At 38.3% G+C, this 21,587-nt stretch overlaps 1 protein-coding gene across 7 annotated transcripts in view; it reads right to left on the bottom strand.

The window, feature by feature from the left end:
• The window catches only part of LOC150078374 (protein hu-li tai shao-like), a 459,870-nt gene that overhangs the window by 162,552 nt on the left and 275,731 nt on the right, over nt 1–21,587 (bottom strand). For all 7 annotated transcript variants that reach the window (XM_090385317.1, XM_090385315.1, XM_090385320.1 and 4 more), the window contains exon 13: nt 8,250–8,445. In XM_090385317.1, the coding sequence (XP_090241443.1) occupies nt 8,250–8,445 (196 nt within the window). The remainder of the gene's footprint in view (nt 1–8,249; nt 8,446–21,587) is intronic.

The following is a 21,587-nucleotide window of genomic DNA, read 5'->3' as shown; positions in this document are numbered from 1 at the left end:
ATGTTACTGCAATGGGATCTAGAAAAGTTAGGCAGATGGGCTGAGAAGTGGCAACTGAAGGTTAACATTGACTTATCAAGAGGGCACTGACTCTCTTTAAAAATTACAGCTGTGAATTAAAGGCTCTGAAAAAGCGATGTGTTTGCCTTTTTATTTACCTAATTGTTATTTTATATTGTATTTTATACATAGTCTAATAGTTATAGTTATGCTGGCTATTTTTATTTTTAATTTATGATAAAGAGTTTTTGTAGATTATTACTTAATATACGTAAAACTGTTATTTTTATTGAATCTTGCAACCACTGTTTTTGTATAGAGTAGTAGGGAATTCAAATTTTTAATTGTGGTAACTGGGTAGCTCTAACGTATAATTATATAGCGTAATACAAATCACTGCATTTAGGATTCTATTAGATAGTGTAGTATTGACAATTAATTAATTAAATTTATTGATCTTATTAATTTAAAATATCATGCCCCAGACTAGAGCAGCAAAGCAATGGGCAAAAAGTGGCAGGAGTGCAGTGACTCGGGGGAGAACTGAGGGAGGCGATTCTCCAATGCATCACAGCCTAAAAGAATGTGCAACTTGTGAAATGTTTGGAACAGAACATGATCTAGCCAAGGAGGATGTCTTTGTGTGTGCCAGGTGCAGAGACTGTCTAGAAATTAGGCATCAACTCAGCATTCTACTGGGCATCTATGAGAGCTTAAGGTGTAGGGTAGATGCCCTTGAAGAAATTAATGAGGGGCCCGTCAAGCTCTCAGCTGCCCAATTCAATGCCAGAGCTCACGCCTGGGCATCAGGCAACACAGCGGCAATCTTCAAGACAGAATGCCCTAGTCCCAAAGGAACTTGTCATTGCTGGTGACTCTATTGTCAGGGAGAAGGGGAGGAATATATTGTGTAAAAAGGATAGATGGAACAGGACCAGGGTATGTCTGCCAGGGGAAAAAGTTGATGACGTTGTAAAGCATATATCTTTTAAGGGCACAAAAGGTGATATTGTTGTACACATTGGCACCAATGACATTAAGAGTAAGAGATCTGCAGATTTACTTAACAAGTACAGGTTAATGTTGCAAAAAAGTCGTGAGTCAGGGTTAAATTTGAAAGTGTCTGCAATTCTGTCCAGACAAATAGGAGGAAATACATGAGAGCCTTGTCAATCAATTTGGCCCTGGAGGGAATGTGCAAGGCTCAAGGAGTAGAATTTTTTTCGGCGTGGTCTGTGCTTGTTAACAGGAGAGACTGCTTCTACAGGGATGAGATACACTTAAATAGAAAGGTGCAAGAATATTTGCTGATGCTATCGAGACAGTGTTAGGAAAACTGCTAGCTTGGGGGAGGGATTCACAGACTAAAAGTATAAAAGTAGCCGCAGGCAGAGGTGAAGATAATTCTTGCACAACTTCTATTAGAATAAGTAGCGACCTGGAACGAGGGGTGCTGGGGGTTTCCGGGATGGATGGCAGTCATCGTGAAACAGGTGGGTATATGGGATGTGTTAGGGTAACTAATAATAAGGATAGGTACATGTATACCAATGCTAGAAGTATAGTAAATAAATTTGATGAATTTGAAGTGTTAGTCAAGACATCAAAGGCGGATATAGTTGGGATAGCAGAGACGTGTCACACAGATATAATGAATGTAGAACTGGAATTTGGGGAGTACAATGTGTACAGAAAGGATAGACAGGATAGGAAGGAAGGAGGTGTTATGCTGTTAATTAAGAAAAACATAAAATCAAAAGAAGTGCATGCAGTTGCTTTAGATAAACAGTGCGCTGTTGAGTCAGTTTGGTGTGACATAAGCACTGCAAAAGCAAAAATAAGAGTAGGAGTGTGTTATAGGCCTAATGACTCGAATGAGTACAATGAACAATTGTACAGAGAAATAGACTGAGCTAGTAAATCAGAATGTCTTATAATGGGAGATTTTAACTTCCCAGATATTGATTGGAACTCGTGGGTTGGTCACTCACACACTAGTAAGACTTTTGTGGATTTATTGGATAATTGTTTTCTGCAGCAGCATGTTCAAGAGACAACCAGAGAGGGTAATATTCTTGATCTGGTTATCAACAGTGATCATTCGTGTATTAAGAATTTGCAGATAAAGGAACCACTAGGTGGCAGTGATCACAGTGTACTGATGTGGGATTTACTTAAAGATATAATTACCATCAGGGGTAAAGGAAAGGGTTTTTGCTTCCGTAAAGGTGAGTACAGTTTTTAAATTCTGTACAGTGAGATCATCTGACAAAATTAGTCTAAGTGGGAAGCATTCAAGGAATTAATCGTGGATGCTACTAAATGTTTCATACCTATTAAGAAATACTGTTCAAGGTTTAGGCCTAAATGGTTATCAAATGAACTAATGAGACTCGTGACAGAGAATAAAAATGCATGGGATGCATATAAATTATCAAGTGAATAAAAATGCATGGGATGCATATAAATTATCAAGTGAATAAAAATGCATGGGATGCATATAAATTATCCAGTGACTCAGAAGCCTATGGCAGATATCAGCTAGTCTGTAATCAGGTCACAAAGAAGGTTAGGCAGGCGAAAGCACATTACGAGAAACCTTTGGCAAAAGATGCTAAGAAAAACAGCAAGGATTTCTTTACTTATATAAACTCTAAAAGGTAGGGGATGAATCTGATTGGTCCACTTGATATTGATGGTCCGATTGTTGATGATCCTGCTCAGATAGCAAACAAACTGAATGAGTATTCTGCATCTACATTCACACATGAGGAGTTATTAAGGTTTGAAAATGGCAGAAGGTTAACAAATTGTAGCAGGGTGCTTAATGATTTTGTAATAACTGAGAGCAAAGTGGAGGAGAAATTGTTGAAGTTAAACATAAGAAAGGCACCTGGGGTGGATGGGATCTATCCAGTAATATTAAAGGAGGTGGCAAAGCAACTAAGCAAACTCTCAGCCATAATTATGAGAGCATTCTTGGACTCAGGGGAGGTCCCCACGGACTGGAGATGTGCAAATATATCTCCAATTCACAAAGGGGGATCGAAGGGTGACACGAGTAATTACAGACCAGTTAGTTTAACTTCTGTTCCGGGTAAAATGGAGTCACTGGTTAAAGATGCATTGCAGGTTCATCTAGACAAGACTGAAGCAATAATTCAGGCACAGCATGGGTTTGTTAAGGGAAAGTCTTGTCTGACAAATTTGATAGGATATTATGATGTGGTTACAAAGGAACTGGATGCAAAAAATAATTTTGATATCATATATTTGGATTTCAGGAAAGCTTTTGACACTGTTCACATGCAAGACTATTGTACAAATTGGAGCAGAATGGTATTAAGAGTAAGTTGCTACAATGGATAAAAGGATGGTTGAGTGGTAGAAGACAGAGGGTGGTAATCAATGGGTGCTGCTCTTCGTGGACTAATGTTATTAGTGGAGTCCTACAGGGTTCAGTGTTGGGTCCTCTGTTGTTTTGTATATTTATCAACGATATGGATGAAGGTTTAGTGTTGAAGTTTGCAGATGATACAAAGGTTGGCAGGGTTGTTAATGATGGTAATGGCAGTGTGCTACTGCAATAGGATCTAGAAAATTTGGGTAGATTGGCTAAGAAGTGGCAACTGAAGTTTAACCTTGACAAATGCAAAGTAGTGCATATGGGTAGAAGTAACCCGAGAAACGTATCGTGTGGTACTACACTTAAGGCGGTAGAAAATGAAAAAGACCTGGGAGTAATTGTGCAGTCAGAAGTTTTCTGAGCAATGCAGACAGGTGGCCAGGGCAGGTCATGGGGTTTTGTCAATGATATATAGGAATAGTGTTAGCAGGGAAAAGGAGGTGATTGTCCCTCTGTATAAGGCAATGGTCAGGCCACGCCTTGAGTACTGCTTACAGGTCTGGAGGCCTCATTTTATGAAGGATGTAGATTTGCTTGAGCGTGTACAGAGAAGGGCAACAAGATTGGTGAGGGGAATGAAGGGATCCTCTTACCAAGAGAGGCTTTAGTTCTGCAAATTGCAGTGGCCGGAGACTAGGCATCTGCGTGGTGATCTCATTGAGGTGTATAAGTCCCTGAATGGGTTGAGCATGCTGAATTCCGATGGGATCCTTCCACTTGTTCAGATTACGAACCTTAGGGGGCATAAATTCAAATTAAGAAAAGACAGATGTAGAATAGATGTGCGGAAAATTTCCTTTAGGAAGCGGGTGATTAATTGCTGGAACACACTTCTATCTGTTGTTGTGGAAGTTGATAGGTTAAATAAATTTAAGGAGGAACTGGACAGGCATTTGGAGGGAATCGTGTGATGCTTTCTTGCATCACATGCCACTACTACTACATATGGGTAGCAGTAACCCAAGAGAAATGTACCAACTGTGTGGTACTACACTCAGGGAGATGGTTAATGAAAAAGACCTGGGGATGATTGCGCAGTCGGATATGAAGTTTTCTGAGCAGTGTAGACCGGCTGCCAGAGCAGGTAATGGAGTTTTGTCAATGATATATAGGAATTTTTCTAGCAGAGACAAGGAGGTGATTATCCCTTTGTATAACACAATGGTCAGGCCACACCTTGAATACTGCGTAGGGGTCTGGAGGCCTCCTTTTAGGAAGGATGTAGAGTTGCTAGAGCGAGTACAGAGAAGGGCAATAAGACTGATGAGAGGAACAAAGGGGTGCTCTTACCAAGAGAGGTTTAAGTTCTGCAAGCATCTGGAGACTAGACACCTGCAAGCTGATCTGATTGAGGTGTATAAGGCTTTGAATGGTTTGTGGAGGCTCAATGCTGATGGGATACTTCAGCTTGAACAGATTAAGAAGCAGATGGGCATAGGTTCAAACTGAGGAAAGATAGTTGTAGAATAGATGGTTTTTTTTTTTTTTTGGCTGATGCTGTATAAGCTTGCTTTGCATCATATGCCTCAACTAATGCTAAACTTGATAGAGTATTACATATTATTGTTGTATAACTGATGAATTAGAGTGGTGTTATTACTGCTTTAATTATATTAGTTTAATAGGTCAATAGGTGTTAATTGTTCAATGTAGTATTCTCAATTATACTGAATTTAAACGGTAATCATGCCCAGCAAATCAACAGGCTCAAAGCAAATGGAGTGATGTAGCTCAGGAAGAAATGAAGGGGGGGGCAATTCTCTTATGAATTACGGCCTAATTAAAAGAGCTGTTTGAGCTCTTTTAACCAGGCCATGTTTGCAGACCTTTCTAAAACTAGAAAGGTCTGCAAACATGATACAGTCAAGGAGGATGTGTTTTTGTGTGCTAGGTGCAGAGTGTGAAGAAATGAAGCGCTAACTGAGCATTCTGATGGGCATTTATTAGAATTTGAAGAGTATAGAGGATGCCCTCGAAAGAATTAAAATGATGTAGCCCATCAAGCTCTTACTGCCCAACTCAATGCCACAGCTCACACTTGAGCATCAGGCAACACAGTGGCAACCCCAACAGGAGAAAGCACTGGTTTCACAGGAAATATGTTGTGCAAAAAGCACAGGTGGAATAGGATCAGACAGGGGCAAAAGTTGAAGATGTTGTAGAGCAGGAGTGGCCAACTTAATTTGTGATGCGATCTACTTTTTTTCCTTCAAAATGTGCCGTGATCTATCATCTCAGAAATTTAATTGCACAAGGTGCACAAATCGAGGTATGACTGTATATTTAAAATTCGTCGTGATCAACCGAAATTAAATCCGCGATCGACTCGTTGGCCAACCCTGTTGTAGAGGATATATTTTTTAAGGGCACAAAAGGTGATACCAGCAGTGATTTTCATGCATTAAGAATCTGCAGATAAAAGAACCACTAGGTGGCAGTGATCACAATGTATTGATGTAGATGATATTTAATTAAAGATGTAACTACCATCAAAGTAAAAAGAAGGGTTTTTGCTTTCATAAAGGTGACTCCAGTGGTCTTAGACAGCTTTAAATTCTACACAGTGAGACCAACTGATTATGTTTCCATCAGCAAATTCTATATGGGAAGGACTCAAGGAAATAACCACAGAAGCTACTAGGCTTTTCATACCAACTAAGAAATACTGTTAAAGGCTTAGACTTAAAGGGATGTCAGATAAACTAATGAGACTTGTGGCAGAGAAAAAAAATGCATGGAGTGTATATAAATTATCAGGTGATACAGAAGAAAATGGTAGATATAAACTAGTCTACAATCAAGTCACAGAGGATGTTAAGGCAAGCTAAGGCACATTATTATAATCTTTGGCAATGGATGCAAAGAAAAATAGCAAAGACTTATTTTCTTACACAGACACCAAAAGGAAGAGGAAAATCATCTATTTGATATCAATGGTTCAACTGTTAACGATCCTGCTTAGATTGCTGACAAGCCAAATAAATATTTTGCATTACATTCACACATGAGAAATTCTTTAGGGAAGTGGATTCCAGAAATTAATCAAACTCTACCAGAAGGTAAAAATGAGTTTGAGAAAACTGAAAGGAAGTTGAAGCGGAACATAAAAATGCACCCATAGTGGACAGAATCTATGTAATTACATTAAGCAAACCTAGAGCCATAATTATGAGAGCATCCTTGGATTCAGGGGAATTTTCTATGGACTGGATATGAGTAAATATATCCCCAATTCACAAAGGGGATCAAAAGTTCACATGAGTAATTGCAGACCTGTTAGCTTAAAGTCTGTTCCCAGGAAAATAATGGAGCCACTGATTAAAGAAGTAATGCAGGACCATCAAGACAGGAGTGCAGTTATATTTCAGTCATGGTTTATAAGGGGAATTGTCCGTTATAAGGGGAAATCTTGCCCCTGACCAATTTGATTACGTACTATGATTCAGTGATAAAGGAACCAGATGCCAAATATAATTTTGATATTGTGTACTTGGATTTCATGAAAGCGTTTGATATTGTGCACACAATAGACTGCTGTACAAATTGGAGTAGTGTGCCATTAAGGACAAGTGACTGCTATGGATAAAGGGTTGTTTGAGTGAAAGAAGACAGAGTTGTTATCAACAGACACTGCTCTTTGTGGAATGATATTATTAGTGGAGTTCTCCAGAATTCAGTGTTCGGCCCATTGCTGTTTTCTGTACTATTTATTATTGATATTGAAGGCATATCAGGCTTAATAAAAGCCTGATATGCCTTGCATTTCCAGTGCCTAGGTCTATACAAGATGATCTGATGGAAGTGTTTAAAGCTTTGAATGGATTGGGGAAGCTCAATGCTGATAGGATTCTCCCTCTTGCTAAGACTATGCACATGAGGAGGCATAAATTCGAAATAATAAAAAGTTTGCAGATGATACAAAGGTTAGCAGGTTGGTTAATGAAAGTAATCAGGGTGAGCTACTGCAACAAGATCTAGGAAAATTAGGTTGATGGTTTGAGAAATGGCAGTTGAAGTTTAGCATTGACAAATGCAAGGTAATAAATATGCGTAGCAACAATCCCAGATTAATGTACCAACTGTGAGGTACTATACTCAGGGTAGTGGAAAAGGAAAAAAGACCTGGAGGTAATTGTGCAATCAGATATGAAGTTCTCTGAGCAGTGCAGGCAGGCTGCCATGACAGCTCGTGGGATTTTGTCAACGATACATGGGAATTTTGCTAGCAGGAATAAGGAGTTGATTATACCATTGTATAAAGCAATGGTCAGGCCACATCTTGAGTACTGCATACAAGTCTGTAGGCCTCATTTTAGGAAGGATGTAGAGCTGCTGGAGCGGGTATACAGAAGGTTTACAAGATTGGTGAGGGGAACAAAGGGGGTGCTCTTACCAAGAAAGGCTTCAGTTCTGCAAATTGCATTTCCAGTGCCTAGGCCTCTACAAGGTGATCTGATGGAAGTGTTTAAAGCTTTGAATGGACTGGGGAAGCTCAATGCTGATGGGATTCTCCCTCTAAGACTATGCACATTAGGAGGCATCAATTCGAATTGTGGAAGGATGGTTGCAGAATAGATGTAGAGACATTCGCTTTTAGCCAGCAGGTGGTTGATTGCCAGAACAAACTTTCATCTGATGTTGTGGAAATGGACAACTTGTATAAATTTAAGGAAGAAAGAACTAAACAAACATTTGGAGTGACTGGGTGGGCAAAACAGGAAGAGTTTTTTTTTTTTTTTTTTTTTTGCTGATGTTGTATAAGCTTGCTTTCTTGCATCATTTGCCACTACTAATACTATTAGAATACATATGTTTATTCTAATGGAATAAGCAAGGTTCAAACCTTCTTCTCCCCGCTGTTTCTTCTCAACAATTAGCTTGTATTCATCTAACTCTTGGTCTGAAATGTTATCAAAGGGGTTTTTTGCATAAGCACTTTTATATACAAGGGCGTTATGCTGAAACTCTCTTTGAATAATTCCTTTAGAAGCAGCTCCAACAAGAATAACTTGATCTCCTGATACACCAGTTTGCATTTCCTTCAAAATATAAAATGCAATGATTATTTTCTTCATGTCTCAAGTATAAATTCAAGTTCACTAATTTACAAATAAATAAGGATAAATAAAAATTTTCTAAAGTAATGAATAATTATACTTTATGAAGAACACAGCAAATATATGTTCACATCAATTTGTTGTAAAATTTAGCATGTGTTAAAACAGAGCTGGGGTATATGTGCAATAGGCATGAACATTGAGGATTCTAGTGTTATTATTGTTATTTATTGTTATTTGGTTTTTAGGAGCATTAGCAACTAAGGCCATATTGCTCCGGGGATATGTGGTGGTCATTCACTGACCTTTCCGCATCCTCCATATTTGGTGGCTCATGGGCTCGAACCCCGGTCTAATCAAGAAGCGTGTGCTAAGAAATTGCTGCTCCTGCCCACCTGGCTATGGAGGCACCGAGGATTCTAGTACCAAACTGTCATACGGATATATGACAATTCTGGACCAAAACTTCTAACATGTTATGCTGTGAAATAAATTTAGTAAGCATGAGATTCTTGATATATTTGGTAGGAGCATATTATTTTCACTAGTTTTAAAATTTCACACTGCACTTTGTTTTACAGATATCCAAAAGAGGACTGCTTATGAACTGAGGTACAGCTGTAAGCAGGAGAAAAATAAATTTTTGGGCCAAAACCAGTCCCCGCCTCACCCCTTCCACAAAAAATGCAGGAGAGCTTAACAAAAAAAAAAAAAAAAAAGTAAAAAAAAGCACAACCAGGAATTTTTTTTTAAAAAAAGTTTTTTTAAAGTCCATTGCATTGGAAATTAAATTACACCGGCAAAATACTAATTTTATATTCAATACAGCTATGGAATTGTTTACCAATAAAATATACAGGCATACCTTGGGTAACGTTACTTCTGATAACGAAGCTTCGATATAACGAAGTCCACAATTTCAAGCCCCATTTAACATAAAAAAAATATTCCAGTTTAGCATTAGCATTTAGCATTAGTAGAGGCATACGATGCAAGAAAGCAAGCTTATTCAGCATCAGCCCAAAAAAAAAAAAAAAAAAACCCTCTCCCATTTCACCCCTCCGTTCGTTCGAAATACCTGTCCAGTTGAGCTTTAAATTTGTTCAGGCTATCAACTTCAACAACAAGTGATGGAAGTCGGTTCCACCAACCAACCACCCGCTGGCCAAAGGCAAATTTCCGCACATCTATCCGACATCCGTCCTTCCTCAATTTGAATTTATGCCCTCTGAGGTGATTATTCTGAGAAAGATGAAGAATCCCATTGGCATTGAGCATGCTCAAACCATTCAAGGCCTTATACACCTCTATCAGATCACCTCGCCGGTGCCTAGTCTCCAGACTCTGTAATTTGCAAAACTTAAGCCTTTCTTCGTAAGAGCAACCCTTTGTTCCATTTACTAATCTTGTTGCCCTTCTCTGTACCCGTTCCAGCAGCTCTACATCCTTCTTGAAATGAGGCCTCCAGACCTGTATACAGTACTCAAGATGTGGCCTAACCATTGCCTTATACAAGGGAATAATCACCTCCTTATCCCTGCTAGAAAAATTCCTGTATATCATTGACAAGACACCATGAGCTACTCTTGCAGCTCGTCTGCACTGCTCAGAGAACTTCATATCTCCCTGCACAATTACCCCCAGGTCCTTTTCATTCTCCACCACTGTCAGTGTGGTACCGCAGAGTTGATACGTTGCTCTGGAGTTACTGTTTCCCATATGCAGTACTTTACATTTGTCAATGTTAAACTTCATTTGCCACCTCTCAGCCCATCTGTTCAACTTTTCCAGATCCTGTTGCAGCAGCATAGCGTCAGTAGTGTCCTTGACGACCCTGCCAACCTTTGTATCATCTGCAAACTTGGACATTAAACTTGATATCCCATCATCAATATCATTCATAAACACCGAAAACAACAACGGACCCAACACTGAACCTTGAGGAACTCCACTAATAACATTAGTCCACGTTGAGCAGTGTCCATTGATTACCACTCTCTGTCTTCTGCCACTCAACCATCCCCTTATCCATAGCAGCAATTTGCCTCCAATGCCACACTGCTCCAATTTGTGCAGCAGTCTTCCATGTGCAACAGTATCAAAAGCCTTTCTAAGATCCAAATATATAATATCAAAGTTATTCCCTGCATCCAGTTCTTTTGTGACTACATCATAGTATCCAATCAAATTGGTCAGGCAAGACCTGCCCTTAACAAAACCATGCTGCGTCTGAGCTATAACTGAATTCTTGTCTAGATGATCCTGCAGTGCTTCTTTAACCAGTGCCTCCATTAATTTACCTGGAACAGAAGTTAAACTAACAGGTCTATAATTACTTGTGTCAGCCTTTGATCCTCCTTTGTGAATTGGGGTTACATTTGCACATCTCCAGTCTATGGGTACCTCCCCTGAGTCCAAAGAAGCTCTCATAATTATGGCTAGGGGTTTGCATACTTCCTTTGCTGCCTCCTTTAATATAACTGGATAGATCCCATCCACCCCAGGTGCCTTTTTTATGTTTATCCTCAACAATCTCTCCTCCACTTTCCTCTCAGTTATTACAAAATCATCCAGCTCACTGCCAATGTTTACTTTACCTACATCATTCTCCTTCCTGAATAACTCCTCATGCGTGAATGTAGATGCAAAATACTCGTTTAGATTGTTAGCCACCTGAGCAGGATCCTCAACTGTTGAACCATCAATATCCAGTGGACCAATCTGATTCATCCCTTTCCTTCTCGAGTTCAAGTATGTAAAGAACTCTTTTCTGTTTTTCTTTGCATCCTTTGCCAAGGATTTTTCGTAGTCTGCCTTTGCCTGCCTAATCTCCTTTGTGACTTGGTTACAGACCAACTTATATCTATCATAGGCTTCCATGTCACCCATTAATTTATATGTATCCCATGCATTTTTCTTCTCTGCCACATGTCTCATTAGTTCATCTGACAACCATTTAGGCCTAAACCTTGAACAATATTTCTTAGTTGGTATGTAAAGCCTGGTAGCCTCCAAGATTAGTTCCTTGAATGCTTCCCATTTTGAGTTTGCTGTTGGTAACATCATCAGTTGGTCCCACTGTATAGAATTTAAATACTGTCTCAGACCATCATAGTCGCCTTTACGAAAACAAAAACCCTTCCCTTTACCTCTGATGGTAGTTACCTCCTTGAGTAAATCCCACTTCAACACACTGTGATCACTGCCACCTAGTGGTTCATTTATCTGCAGGTTCTTAATGCATGAAGAGTCACTACTGATAATCAGATCAAGAGTATTGCTCCCTCTTGTTGCCTCACGAACATGCTGGTGTAGAAAACAATCATCCAATAAATCCACAAAAGCCTTGCTAGTGTGCGAGTGACCAACCCACAAATTCCAGTCAATATCTGGGAAATTAAAATCCCCCATTATAAGACTCTCTGATTTACTGGCCCACTCTATTTCCCTGTACAATATCTTATTATACTCATCAGAGTCATTAGGCCTATAGCACACTCCTACTCTCAATTTTGATTTCCCTATGCTTATGTCACACCAAACTGATTCGGCACTGCCCTGTCCATCGATGTCGACTGGCTTCACTTCCTTGGACTTTATGTGTTTCTTAATTAATAGCATAACCCCTCCTCCCCTCCTGTCCTGTCTATCCTTTCTATACACATTGTATTCCCCAAATTCCAGTTCCGCATTACTTATATCTGTGTGACACCACGTCTCTGATATCCCAACAATATCTGCCTTTGATGTTTTGAGCAATACCTCAAATTCATCAAATTTATTTACCAAACTCCTAGCATTGGTGTACACGCAGGTATACATGCACCTGTTTCTATTCTTAGCTACCCTAACACAACCCATGTGTTTACTTGTAACACAATGACTACCAGCAGTCTCTGAAATATCCTGCATCTTGTTTTTCAGACTTCTGCTCATTTCAATAGAAGCAGTGCAAGAATCACTTCCACCTCTGCCAGTGGCTACTGTTAATCTATTAGTCCTTGTATCCCCCCCCCAACTAGCAGTTTTCCGACCCACCTAACACTGCCTCGACAGCATCAGCAAAAATTCTTGCACCCTTTCTATTTAAGTGTATCCCATCCCTGTAGAAGCAATCTCTCCTGTTAACAAGTACAGTCCAGGCTGAAAAAAAATTCTACCCCTTGAGCCTTGCACAATCCCTCCAGGGCCGAATTGATCGACAAGGCTCTCATCATATACTCCCTCCTATCGTGTCTGGGCAGAATTGCAGACACTTTCAAGTTCAACCCTAATTCACGGCTTTTTTTCAGCAGTGACCTGTACTTGCTAAGTAATTCCGCCGGTCTCCTACTCTTAATATCATTCGTGCCAACGTGTACAACTATATCACCTTTTGTGCCCTTAAAAGATGATATCCGCTCTACAATGTCATCAACCTTTGCCCCTGGCAGACATACCCTGGTCCTAAAAACCTTTATCACCTGGTTTAATCACCTGAAATCTAAACAAACTGAAGAAATTACGGAAACGTTTGGGGTTTCTCGTGGTTGGTTCGAGAAATTTAAAAAACGGGCCAGGATTCATAGTGTAAAATTAACAGGAGAAGCTGCAAATAAGTTTCCAGAAAACTAAAGGAAATAATTGAACGTGAAAATTTTCCACCAAATTTGGTGTTCAGTGTTGACGAAAGTGGTTTGTTCTGGAAACGGCTACCAACAAAAAGCTTCATTTCTATTGAAGAAAAATCAGCTGTTGGGTTCAAAGCAGCCAAAGACCGTTTAACATTACTCTTTGGATCAAATGCCTCTGGCGATTATAAATTAAAATTGTTATTAGTTTACCATTCAGAAAATCCGAGGGCGTTAAAAGGTAACATAAAAATGAATTTACCTGTTATATGGAAAGCAAATAGAAAAGCGTGGGTTACCAAGGAGTTATTTACTGATTGGTTTGTTAACCACTTTTGTCCTGAAGTAAAACGGTATTGTCAAAAAAACAACTTTGAAGAAAAAGCTCTTTTGTTGTTAGACAATGCTCCCGGACATCCTACTGATCTTAACACGTTGGACACATGCATTCCTGTCAAAGTTGTGTTTCTTCCAGCAAACACAACTTCCCTGATTCAACCAGTGGATCAGGGAGTAATAGCATCATTTAAAGCTTATTATCTGCATTGAACATTAAGCAATTTAACTGAACTAGAGGATAAAGAGGAAATGACAGTTAAAACTTTTTGGAAAAACTACACCATTAAAAACGCAATTGAAAACATCGATAGTTCTTGGAAAGAAGTCACTAAGAAATGCTTAAATGGAGTTTAGCGCAAAATATGGCCAGAAGTTGTACTAGAAGAAAAAAATAACATCCAAGAAATTAGAAATGAAGTTATCCAGATGGCTCAATCAATAGGTTTCGAAAATGTCAATGAAGAGGATGTTAGAAATTTATTGAATGCAGAAGATGATGGTTTTTCAGTGGAAGATTTAGAAAACCTTGTTAGCAACGAAGAAAAAGATAATGAAGACGAAGTTAAAGAAGTTCCTGCCGAAAAAGTGTTAACAACCAAAGATTTAAAAAGGTGCTTAAATGACATTGAAAATGTTTTAAATTTTTTTAGTGAAAATGATCCTGATTTAGGAAGAAGTTTTATTGTTAAGCGATCAGTGTTAAATGCAATAACTCCATATAGGCAATTGTTAAATGAAAGAGAAAAAAAAGCATAAGCAATCAACTTTAAGACTCATATTTTAAAATGTGATTTCACTTTGTATGTAAGTTGACTGTTTATTTAATAAAACTTTTCTTTGTTCGAAAAAAAAAAAAGCTTTTCACTTTCTTTATGTAGGAACGTATCCCTATTCTGGTCATAGTATTTTTACCTCTGAAAACGAAGTTTCGCTTAACGAAGTAATTTCGTGGAATGCATCCTATTTGTTATTCGAGGTATGCCTGTACTTTTAAACATTAATTTTTTAACCAACATTTTTCTGTTGGTAGATTTCTGTTTGGATGTTCTATTAGATATCAACTGATTTTACAGAAAGATAATGTTGCAGATACTGCCCTCTTCAGAAATGTTGAAGATAGCTGCTAACTTTGAACTTTCAAAGAAACTGGAGATCAGGCATTTGAAAGCAGGAGGTTTTTGGAATGAAACAGTGAAAACATTTTATATTAAAATATAGCCATAGGGCTGTTTACCAGTACAATATGTTTTCAATCATAGCTTTGTATATTGTATATATTTTTGGATATTCTATTGAATTGAATTTGAATGCTTTAAAAAATGATATTGTTGCAGACTTTCCCTCTTCTGAAACATTGTGTCAAAGTTTTGACACAATGTAACAAAGCACACTTGGCTATCAAGAGAATTTCCAGAGCTCCACCAGACAGACATTTAACCCAGCTGTTTTTTCACATGATTAAAATGATTAAATCTTCTCTAACTCTCAAGCTCTGCTAAGAACATTGTTAAAATGCCAAGAATGGCTTGGATACTTTGTTATATTTCAAGCTTCCAAATGCACAAGTCAATTCTCCAACCACTGTATATCAATTCTTTATTCTTTCATAATAGCACCTTATAGGTTCTCACACTGAAACTGACAAACCTGATTGCTGCAAAACATCTATTGCTTCATCCATTTCTTTAACAACACCAAGAAGTACTGGAAAATTGTCCACAAAATATTTCAAATTTGAAAATAGCATACTGCCCAATAATGAAATTTCTGCTACCTCAGCATTTATAAGAACATTTTCTTTAATGGGAACTTGTGCACTATGTAGTCACATATGGAGCAAAAGAACAGAATCATTTTGTCTTGTTTTAGACTCTCCATATCCACAGCAGTAGAGATGCCTATAAGTAGATTGGAATCAACCAGTTAGCTTCGTCTGCTACGATAATCAATTTTCCAAAATGGAAGTGGAATATCTGAAAATTGTTGGTAATATAAATTTGCACATAACATTCTTCAACTTATCTAGCAGTAATGTCCTCAATAGAAAGATGTTAAGTATGTTGGATTAAAGAGCTATGTTCAGATTTTCATTTGTTGGCTTAGCAGTTAAAAGAAACAAGCATATTGCTTTCTTCGAGCCAGAAAAGAGAAACATGAACACAGAATTTCTTTTAACAGAAGTCTGCAATAAAGAAGTTCTTTTTCTTGGGTTTATCAATTTGCCTTCTTTAAAAACTTTTTAATTATGAACTGGAGTTTCAAGATGTCCAATTTTGTTCGTCGTAGAATTATCTTCCAAAGTTGACAGTGAGAGCAGGCAGCTTTCAATTTGATGACTTTTTTTTAACACACACACACACACACACACACACACACACACACACACACACACACACACACACACACACACACACACACACACACACACACACACACAACAATGGGATTTAGTTTGGAATCACTTTAATTATTGCCATTCGTAGCAATCAAAATTGGCCACCACAACTTCTCCTTCCCCAGAGCAATATCTGGGCAATTTCACTGACAATGTGAGGCGTTTTTCTTTTTCCAACCATTTTTTTTATTTTTATTTTATGTTATTTCACAATTGGGAAACATTTCTGAACATGAGCATCTGCATGATCAGCACAACTCAGGGATTCTTATATACATTCTTGGGAACAAAGCTAGGGCAAGAGTGGGTACAAGTCTAACTATCAGTGGCATTTTATTGCCTAAAATTATTGGGCTTTTTTTGTCATTTTTTTTTTCAAATTAGTAGTGTGGTTATTATTTGCATTTATTTGATAAAAGACATTATTCAATAAATTTGGTCTCCAAAAATGCTTAAAAACTAGAGTCAGAGGGAATTCAGCCACTAACTGTCGGTGCTAAACATTGATATTTCATGTTCTTTTTTCATATCACCATATGATATTGCTTTTGGGTAGATTCTGTAGGAGTGTAATTAATATTACAAGTGTGCTTACTAACGCCATAAACTAAGATTATACCATTGTAAATTAACTGCACAGTGATATAATGCAACTTTGTAGTATAATATATAACGTACCTTTGTAGCATAATACCTATTATTTTTGCATAACCTGTGAATATTGTAGTGCTATTGTTACACTTAGTATCTCTTAGTTTAGTGTGGTATCCTCAAATTAAATAAAATTTAAATGGAAATCATGCTTCAGACTAATGCAGTAGAACAGAGCTCAACGTAGCAGAAGTATTGTGGTTCAGGGGAAAAACTGAAGAAGGTAGTTCTATGAATCATAATCTATGAATTCATAGATTCAATCATAGAATAATCATATGATCTTAATAATCTTCATAAAATATGCTACTTGTTTGAGGAGTTATCTGGAACAGGTTATGATACAACCAAAGGTGATTTGTGTTTGTTGTAAACAGTGTGAAGAAACAGTGCAAACCCTCAAAAGGAATTAAAATGGAGGACTTATCAAACTTTCAGTTTCCCACCTCAATGCAATAGCCTAAAATCGTGCATCGGATAACATAGTGACAATCCCAACAGCAGGAAGCGGTGGTCCCACAAAAGGTAGTTATTGTCGCTGATTCTATTGTCAAGGAAATATATTGGGTAAAAAGGGATACACAGAATAAGTCCTGCTCTCTACAGCACCACTTTTCCAAGGGAAAAATGATGCTGTAGAGAGCACCCACCTTTAAAGAACACACACACGCATGCATGCACACAAAAATAATAATAATACCATTGTATGTGTTGGCACATACAATGGTATTATTGGTTGAAGATTTACTTACCAGGTATATGGCAATATTTCGAAAAAGTCACGAGACAGGAGGGAGTAAGTGACGAGAGCCTTGTCATTCAATTTGGCCCTGGAGAGAGTCGAATCGCATAGAATTTTCTCAGCATGGTGTAAGATTGTTAATAACTGTTTTCAGGTATTGGATACACTTAAACAGAAGACGTGCAAGAATATCTGCTGATGCTATTGAGGCAGTGTTGAGTGGGAATCAGAAAACTTAACTTTGGAGAGTACAGACTAACAGTTTAACAGCAGCCAGAGGCAGAGGTGAAATTGATTCTTGCACTGCTTCTATTGGGCGGCCACACACAGGCCTGGAAAACAAGGCTATGTGAGATTACAAGGTCTGCTGGCAGCTGTCACAGAATAAGCAAATACATGGGTAACTTGGAACAAATGCAGATGCATATAAACTCACTTGTATGCTACGAGAGTCAATCACTAAGTATTATAATCTCATTTAGAAATATTTGAGTTAGGAATTTGAAAATTGGCTGGTAATTTCATCCTTCTATATATAGATACCTTCTGGAACAACACAATTTTTGCCATTTGTGGATAAACTCTTTCAGGCCTCAACAGAATGCCTCAACTTTGTCCAGAAAATCTGGCTTCCACTTCATTAATTACCTCCTCATTGGTCTGAAATCTGCGGCACTCTAATTAATGGTTTCCTCATTTTTAGGAAACTGAACAGGTCTTGTTGTTTTGGTTTTTTAGGAACATTAGCAACTAAGGCCATATTGCTCCGGGAATATTCCGGGAATGGTCATTCCCTGACCTTTCCGCATCCTCCGTATTTGGTGGTCACGGGCTCGAACCCCGGTCTAATCAAGAAGCGTGTGCTATGCACTGCTGCTCCTTCCCACCTGGCTACGGAGGCGCCTGAACGGGTCTGAAGATGAGAGGTGGAGAAAATAAGGTGGATGCTGCAGATTTTCAAAGAGACACCTGATTGTAAAGTCCTCCATGAGAGCAGCCTTGTGAGCAGGAGCATTTTCAGCTAGGAGGCAGATACCTCTGGATAGCTTCCTGTGTCTCTTCCACTTGATATCCTCTCATCTTTTCCAGGGGGGGTTTCTGCAGTACCCTCCAGGGATGCTGTTGTCTTTTGGGAGGTAATTTGTAAGGAGGTTACTTTAGAGTCAGAAGACTAACAACATAACCTTGTTAATAAACAGTTGAATCTTGGTTTTTTTGGGAGTTGGTGAAGATGAAAGCTTCCCTTGTCTGCTGAGCTGTTTTGTTTCTGGGAGATAAGTGATGCATCCAGCATCACAGCACACACACACACACACACACACACACACACACACACACACACACACACACACACACACACACAAATTGTGCAGAACACTGTTTCTTGTGGAGCGTTTGAGGAAGTGTTGACAATCTTGGACTATCAGTGTACTATCTTAGAGAGGTGCAAGAACTCATCCATTATGGTGCAAACAGTCTCATGCATAATGCTCACATCATTAAAACTTGCGTGTCTATCTTCATGGAATAGCTGTTCCATTTTAGTCCCAATAGTAGGATCTGTGGCTGAGATGGTTCTTTCTTTTCTTCTTCGCTTGAGTCATTATGCACACTGCCTCGCCCATACCTGAACTGTCTTTTTTTAATTTTTCACAATTTCATGTGACAGGAAATCCTCTCTACATACAGTTTTCATCAACTCATGGATTTGTTTTGTTTCTTTGCCTTGCAAATGAAGAAATTTTATAACATAACAGATCAGACATCAACTCTCTCCAGCATACCATCTCTCACCATATTCATGGCTCTAGTTCATCTAGAAAAACAAATAAATATTAACTTAGGTATATTTTTGAATGCATACTATTAATGAATACATAATATCAAATCCTTAACTCAAATATTTCTACGAGAGGTTTATAATTACTGACTGCCCTTGTAATACTAGAAGAATAGCAAATCAATTTCAGGAATCTGAAGCATTGGATAAGTAAATGTGGACATTGTGTGGATATCACAAACATAGTGCCACTCAGTTATAAGGGATGCAGAATTTGAAAATGAAGAGTAAGTTTATGAAAGTACAGAAAGGAAAGGAAGAAGGATTTATGTTCATAGTTAAGAAGTATATAGAAGTTACAGCAGTGTGAACCTGTTCACAAAGGTGACCATTGTAATGTTGTACCAATTTGGTGTGACATAAGCACTGGAAGAACAAAAATGAGGCCAGTGGTATGTAATAGGCCAAATAACTATGAGTATTAATAGAATTATATAAAGACAAAGAGAGAGTTACCAGTAAATCAGAATTTCTCATAATGTGGGACCTTAACTTTCCAGATATTGACTGGAATTTGAAGGCTGGTCACTTGCACAGTGGCAGAAACATTCTGCATTCACTGGATGGCTGCATTCTACACAGGCATGTTAGATAAGCAAAAGGGAAAAAGCAAAATTCTTGATCTGATCACCAGCAGTGACTCTTCATGCAATAAGATTCTGCTGAGAAAAGAACCACCAGATGGGAGTGTTTATATTGCACTGATGTGAGATTTACTTAAAAATGTAAAGTCAAGGATAAAGGGAAGAGCTTTTGCTTTCATAATGGTGACTACAATTGTCTCAGTCAGTTTTAAAATCTATTCAGTAGGACTAACTGTTAAAGTGATTCTTGCACTGCTTCTATTGGAATGAGCAGCAGTCTAGAAAAGAAGTTGCTGGGGATTTCAGGAACTGCTGGGAGTCATCATGGAAAAAGTAAATAAATAGGCTGTGTTATGGTAGCTAAGAATTAGAACAGGTGCATATACTTGCATATACACCAATGCTAGAAGTTTAGTAAATAAATTTGATGAATTTGAGGTGCTAGTTGAAACATAAAATGCAGATATTGTTGGGATATCAGAGATGTGGTGTCACACAGATATAAGGAATGCAGAATTGGAATTTGGGGAGTACAATGTGCAATTGAAGGATAGGAAGGGAGTAGGCATTATGCTGTTAGTTAAGAAACAAAATCTAGGGAAGTGCATCCAGTTGATATGGGTGCACAGTGCAATGTTGAGTCAGTTTGGCTTGACATAAGCACTGGGAAAGCAAAATTGGGAGTAGGAGTGTGTCATAGGCCTAATGACTGAAGAGCATAATGAACAACTGTACAGAGAAATAGAGTGGGCCAGTAAATCAGATTGTCTTATAATGGGGGATTTTTAACTTCCTAGATATTGAGTGGGACTTCTGTGTTGGTCACTCGCACACAAGCAAGGCTTTTTTGGATTTACTGGATGATTGTTTTTGACAGCAGCATGTTTGAGAGGAAACCAGAGGAAGTAATACTCTTGATCCGATTATCAGGATTTACTCTTCATGCATTAAGAATCTGCAGATAAAGTTACCACTAGGTGGCAGTGATCACAGTGTGCTGATATGGGATTCACTCAAAGACGTGGAATTTACTCTACCGATAGGGGTAAAGGAAAAAGTTCTTGCTTTCATAAAGGTGATTACGATGGTCTGAGACAGCTTTTAAAGTCTAAAGAGTGGAACCGACTGATGTTACAAACAGCAAATTCTAATGGGAAGCATTCAAGGAAGGAATCTTCGAAGCTACTATTTTGTCTAAATGAATTAATGAGCCTCATGGCGGAGAAGAAAAATGCATGAGATGCATATAAATTATCAGGTGACATAGAAGCCTATGGTAGATATAAGCTGGTGTATAATCAAGTCACAAAGGAGGTTAGGCAAGTGAAGGCAGATTACAAGAAATCATTGGCAAAGAATGCAAAGAAAAACACCTAAGAGTTCTTTATTTATTTGAACTCTAGAATGAAGGGGATGAAACAGTTGGAGATGAAACACTTGATATTGATGGTTCGACTATTGAGGACCCTGCTCAGGTAGCTGACAAACTGAATTAGTATTTTGCATCTACATTCACACATGAGGAGTTATTCAGGGAGGGGAATGCCAGAAGTCTATCAAACTCTGGCAGGGAGCTAAATGATTTTGTAATAACTGAGAGCAAAGTGGAGGAAAAATTGTAGAAGTTAAACATAAGAAAGGTACCAGGGGTGAATGGGATCTATCCAGTTATATTAAAGGAGGCAGCAAAGGAAGTAAGCAAACAATTAGCCATAATTATGAGAGCTTCCTTGGGACAAAGGATGACAAGTAATTACAGATTTGTTTGTTTAACTTCTGTTCCGGGGTAATTAATGGAGGCACTGGTTAAATAAGCACTGCACGATCATCTAGACAAGACTGCAGTTATAGTTCAGAAACAGCATGATATTGTTAAAGGAAAGTCTTGTCTGTTGCACATGGAAGACTGCTGTACAAACTGGAGAGATATGACATTAAGGGTAAGTTGCAACAATGGATAAAG

This window comes from Mastigoproctus giganteus, chromosome 11, assembly GCF_048544385.1.
Source record: "Mastigoproctus giganteus isolate SK-2022 chromosome 11, ASM4854438v1, whole genome shotgun sequence".
In the NCBI taxonomy this organism is placed as follows: Eukaryota; Metazoa; Arthropoda; class Arachnida; order Uropygi; family Thelyphonidae; genus Mastigoproctus; species Mastigoproctus giganteus.
The sequence above is the reverse complement of the archived record's forward strand: the minus strand, read 5'-3'. Positions and strand labels throughout refer to the sequence as shown.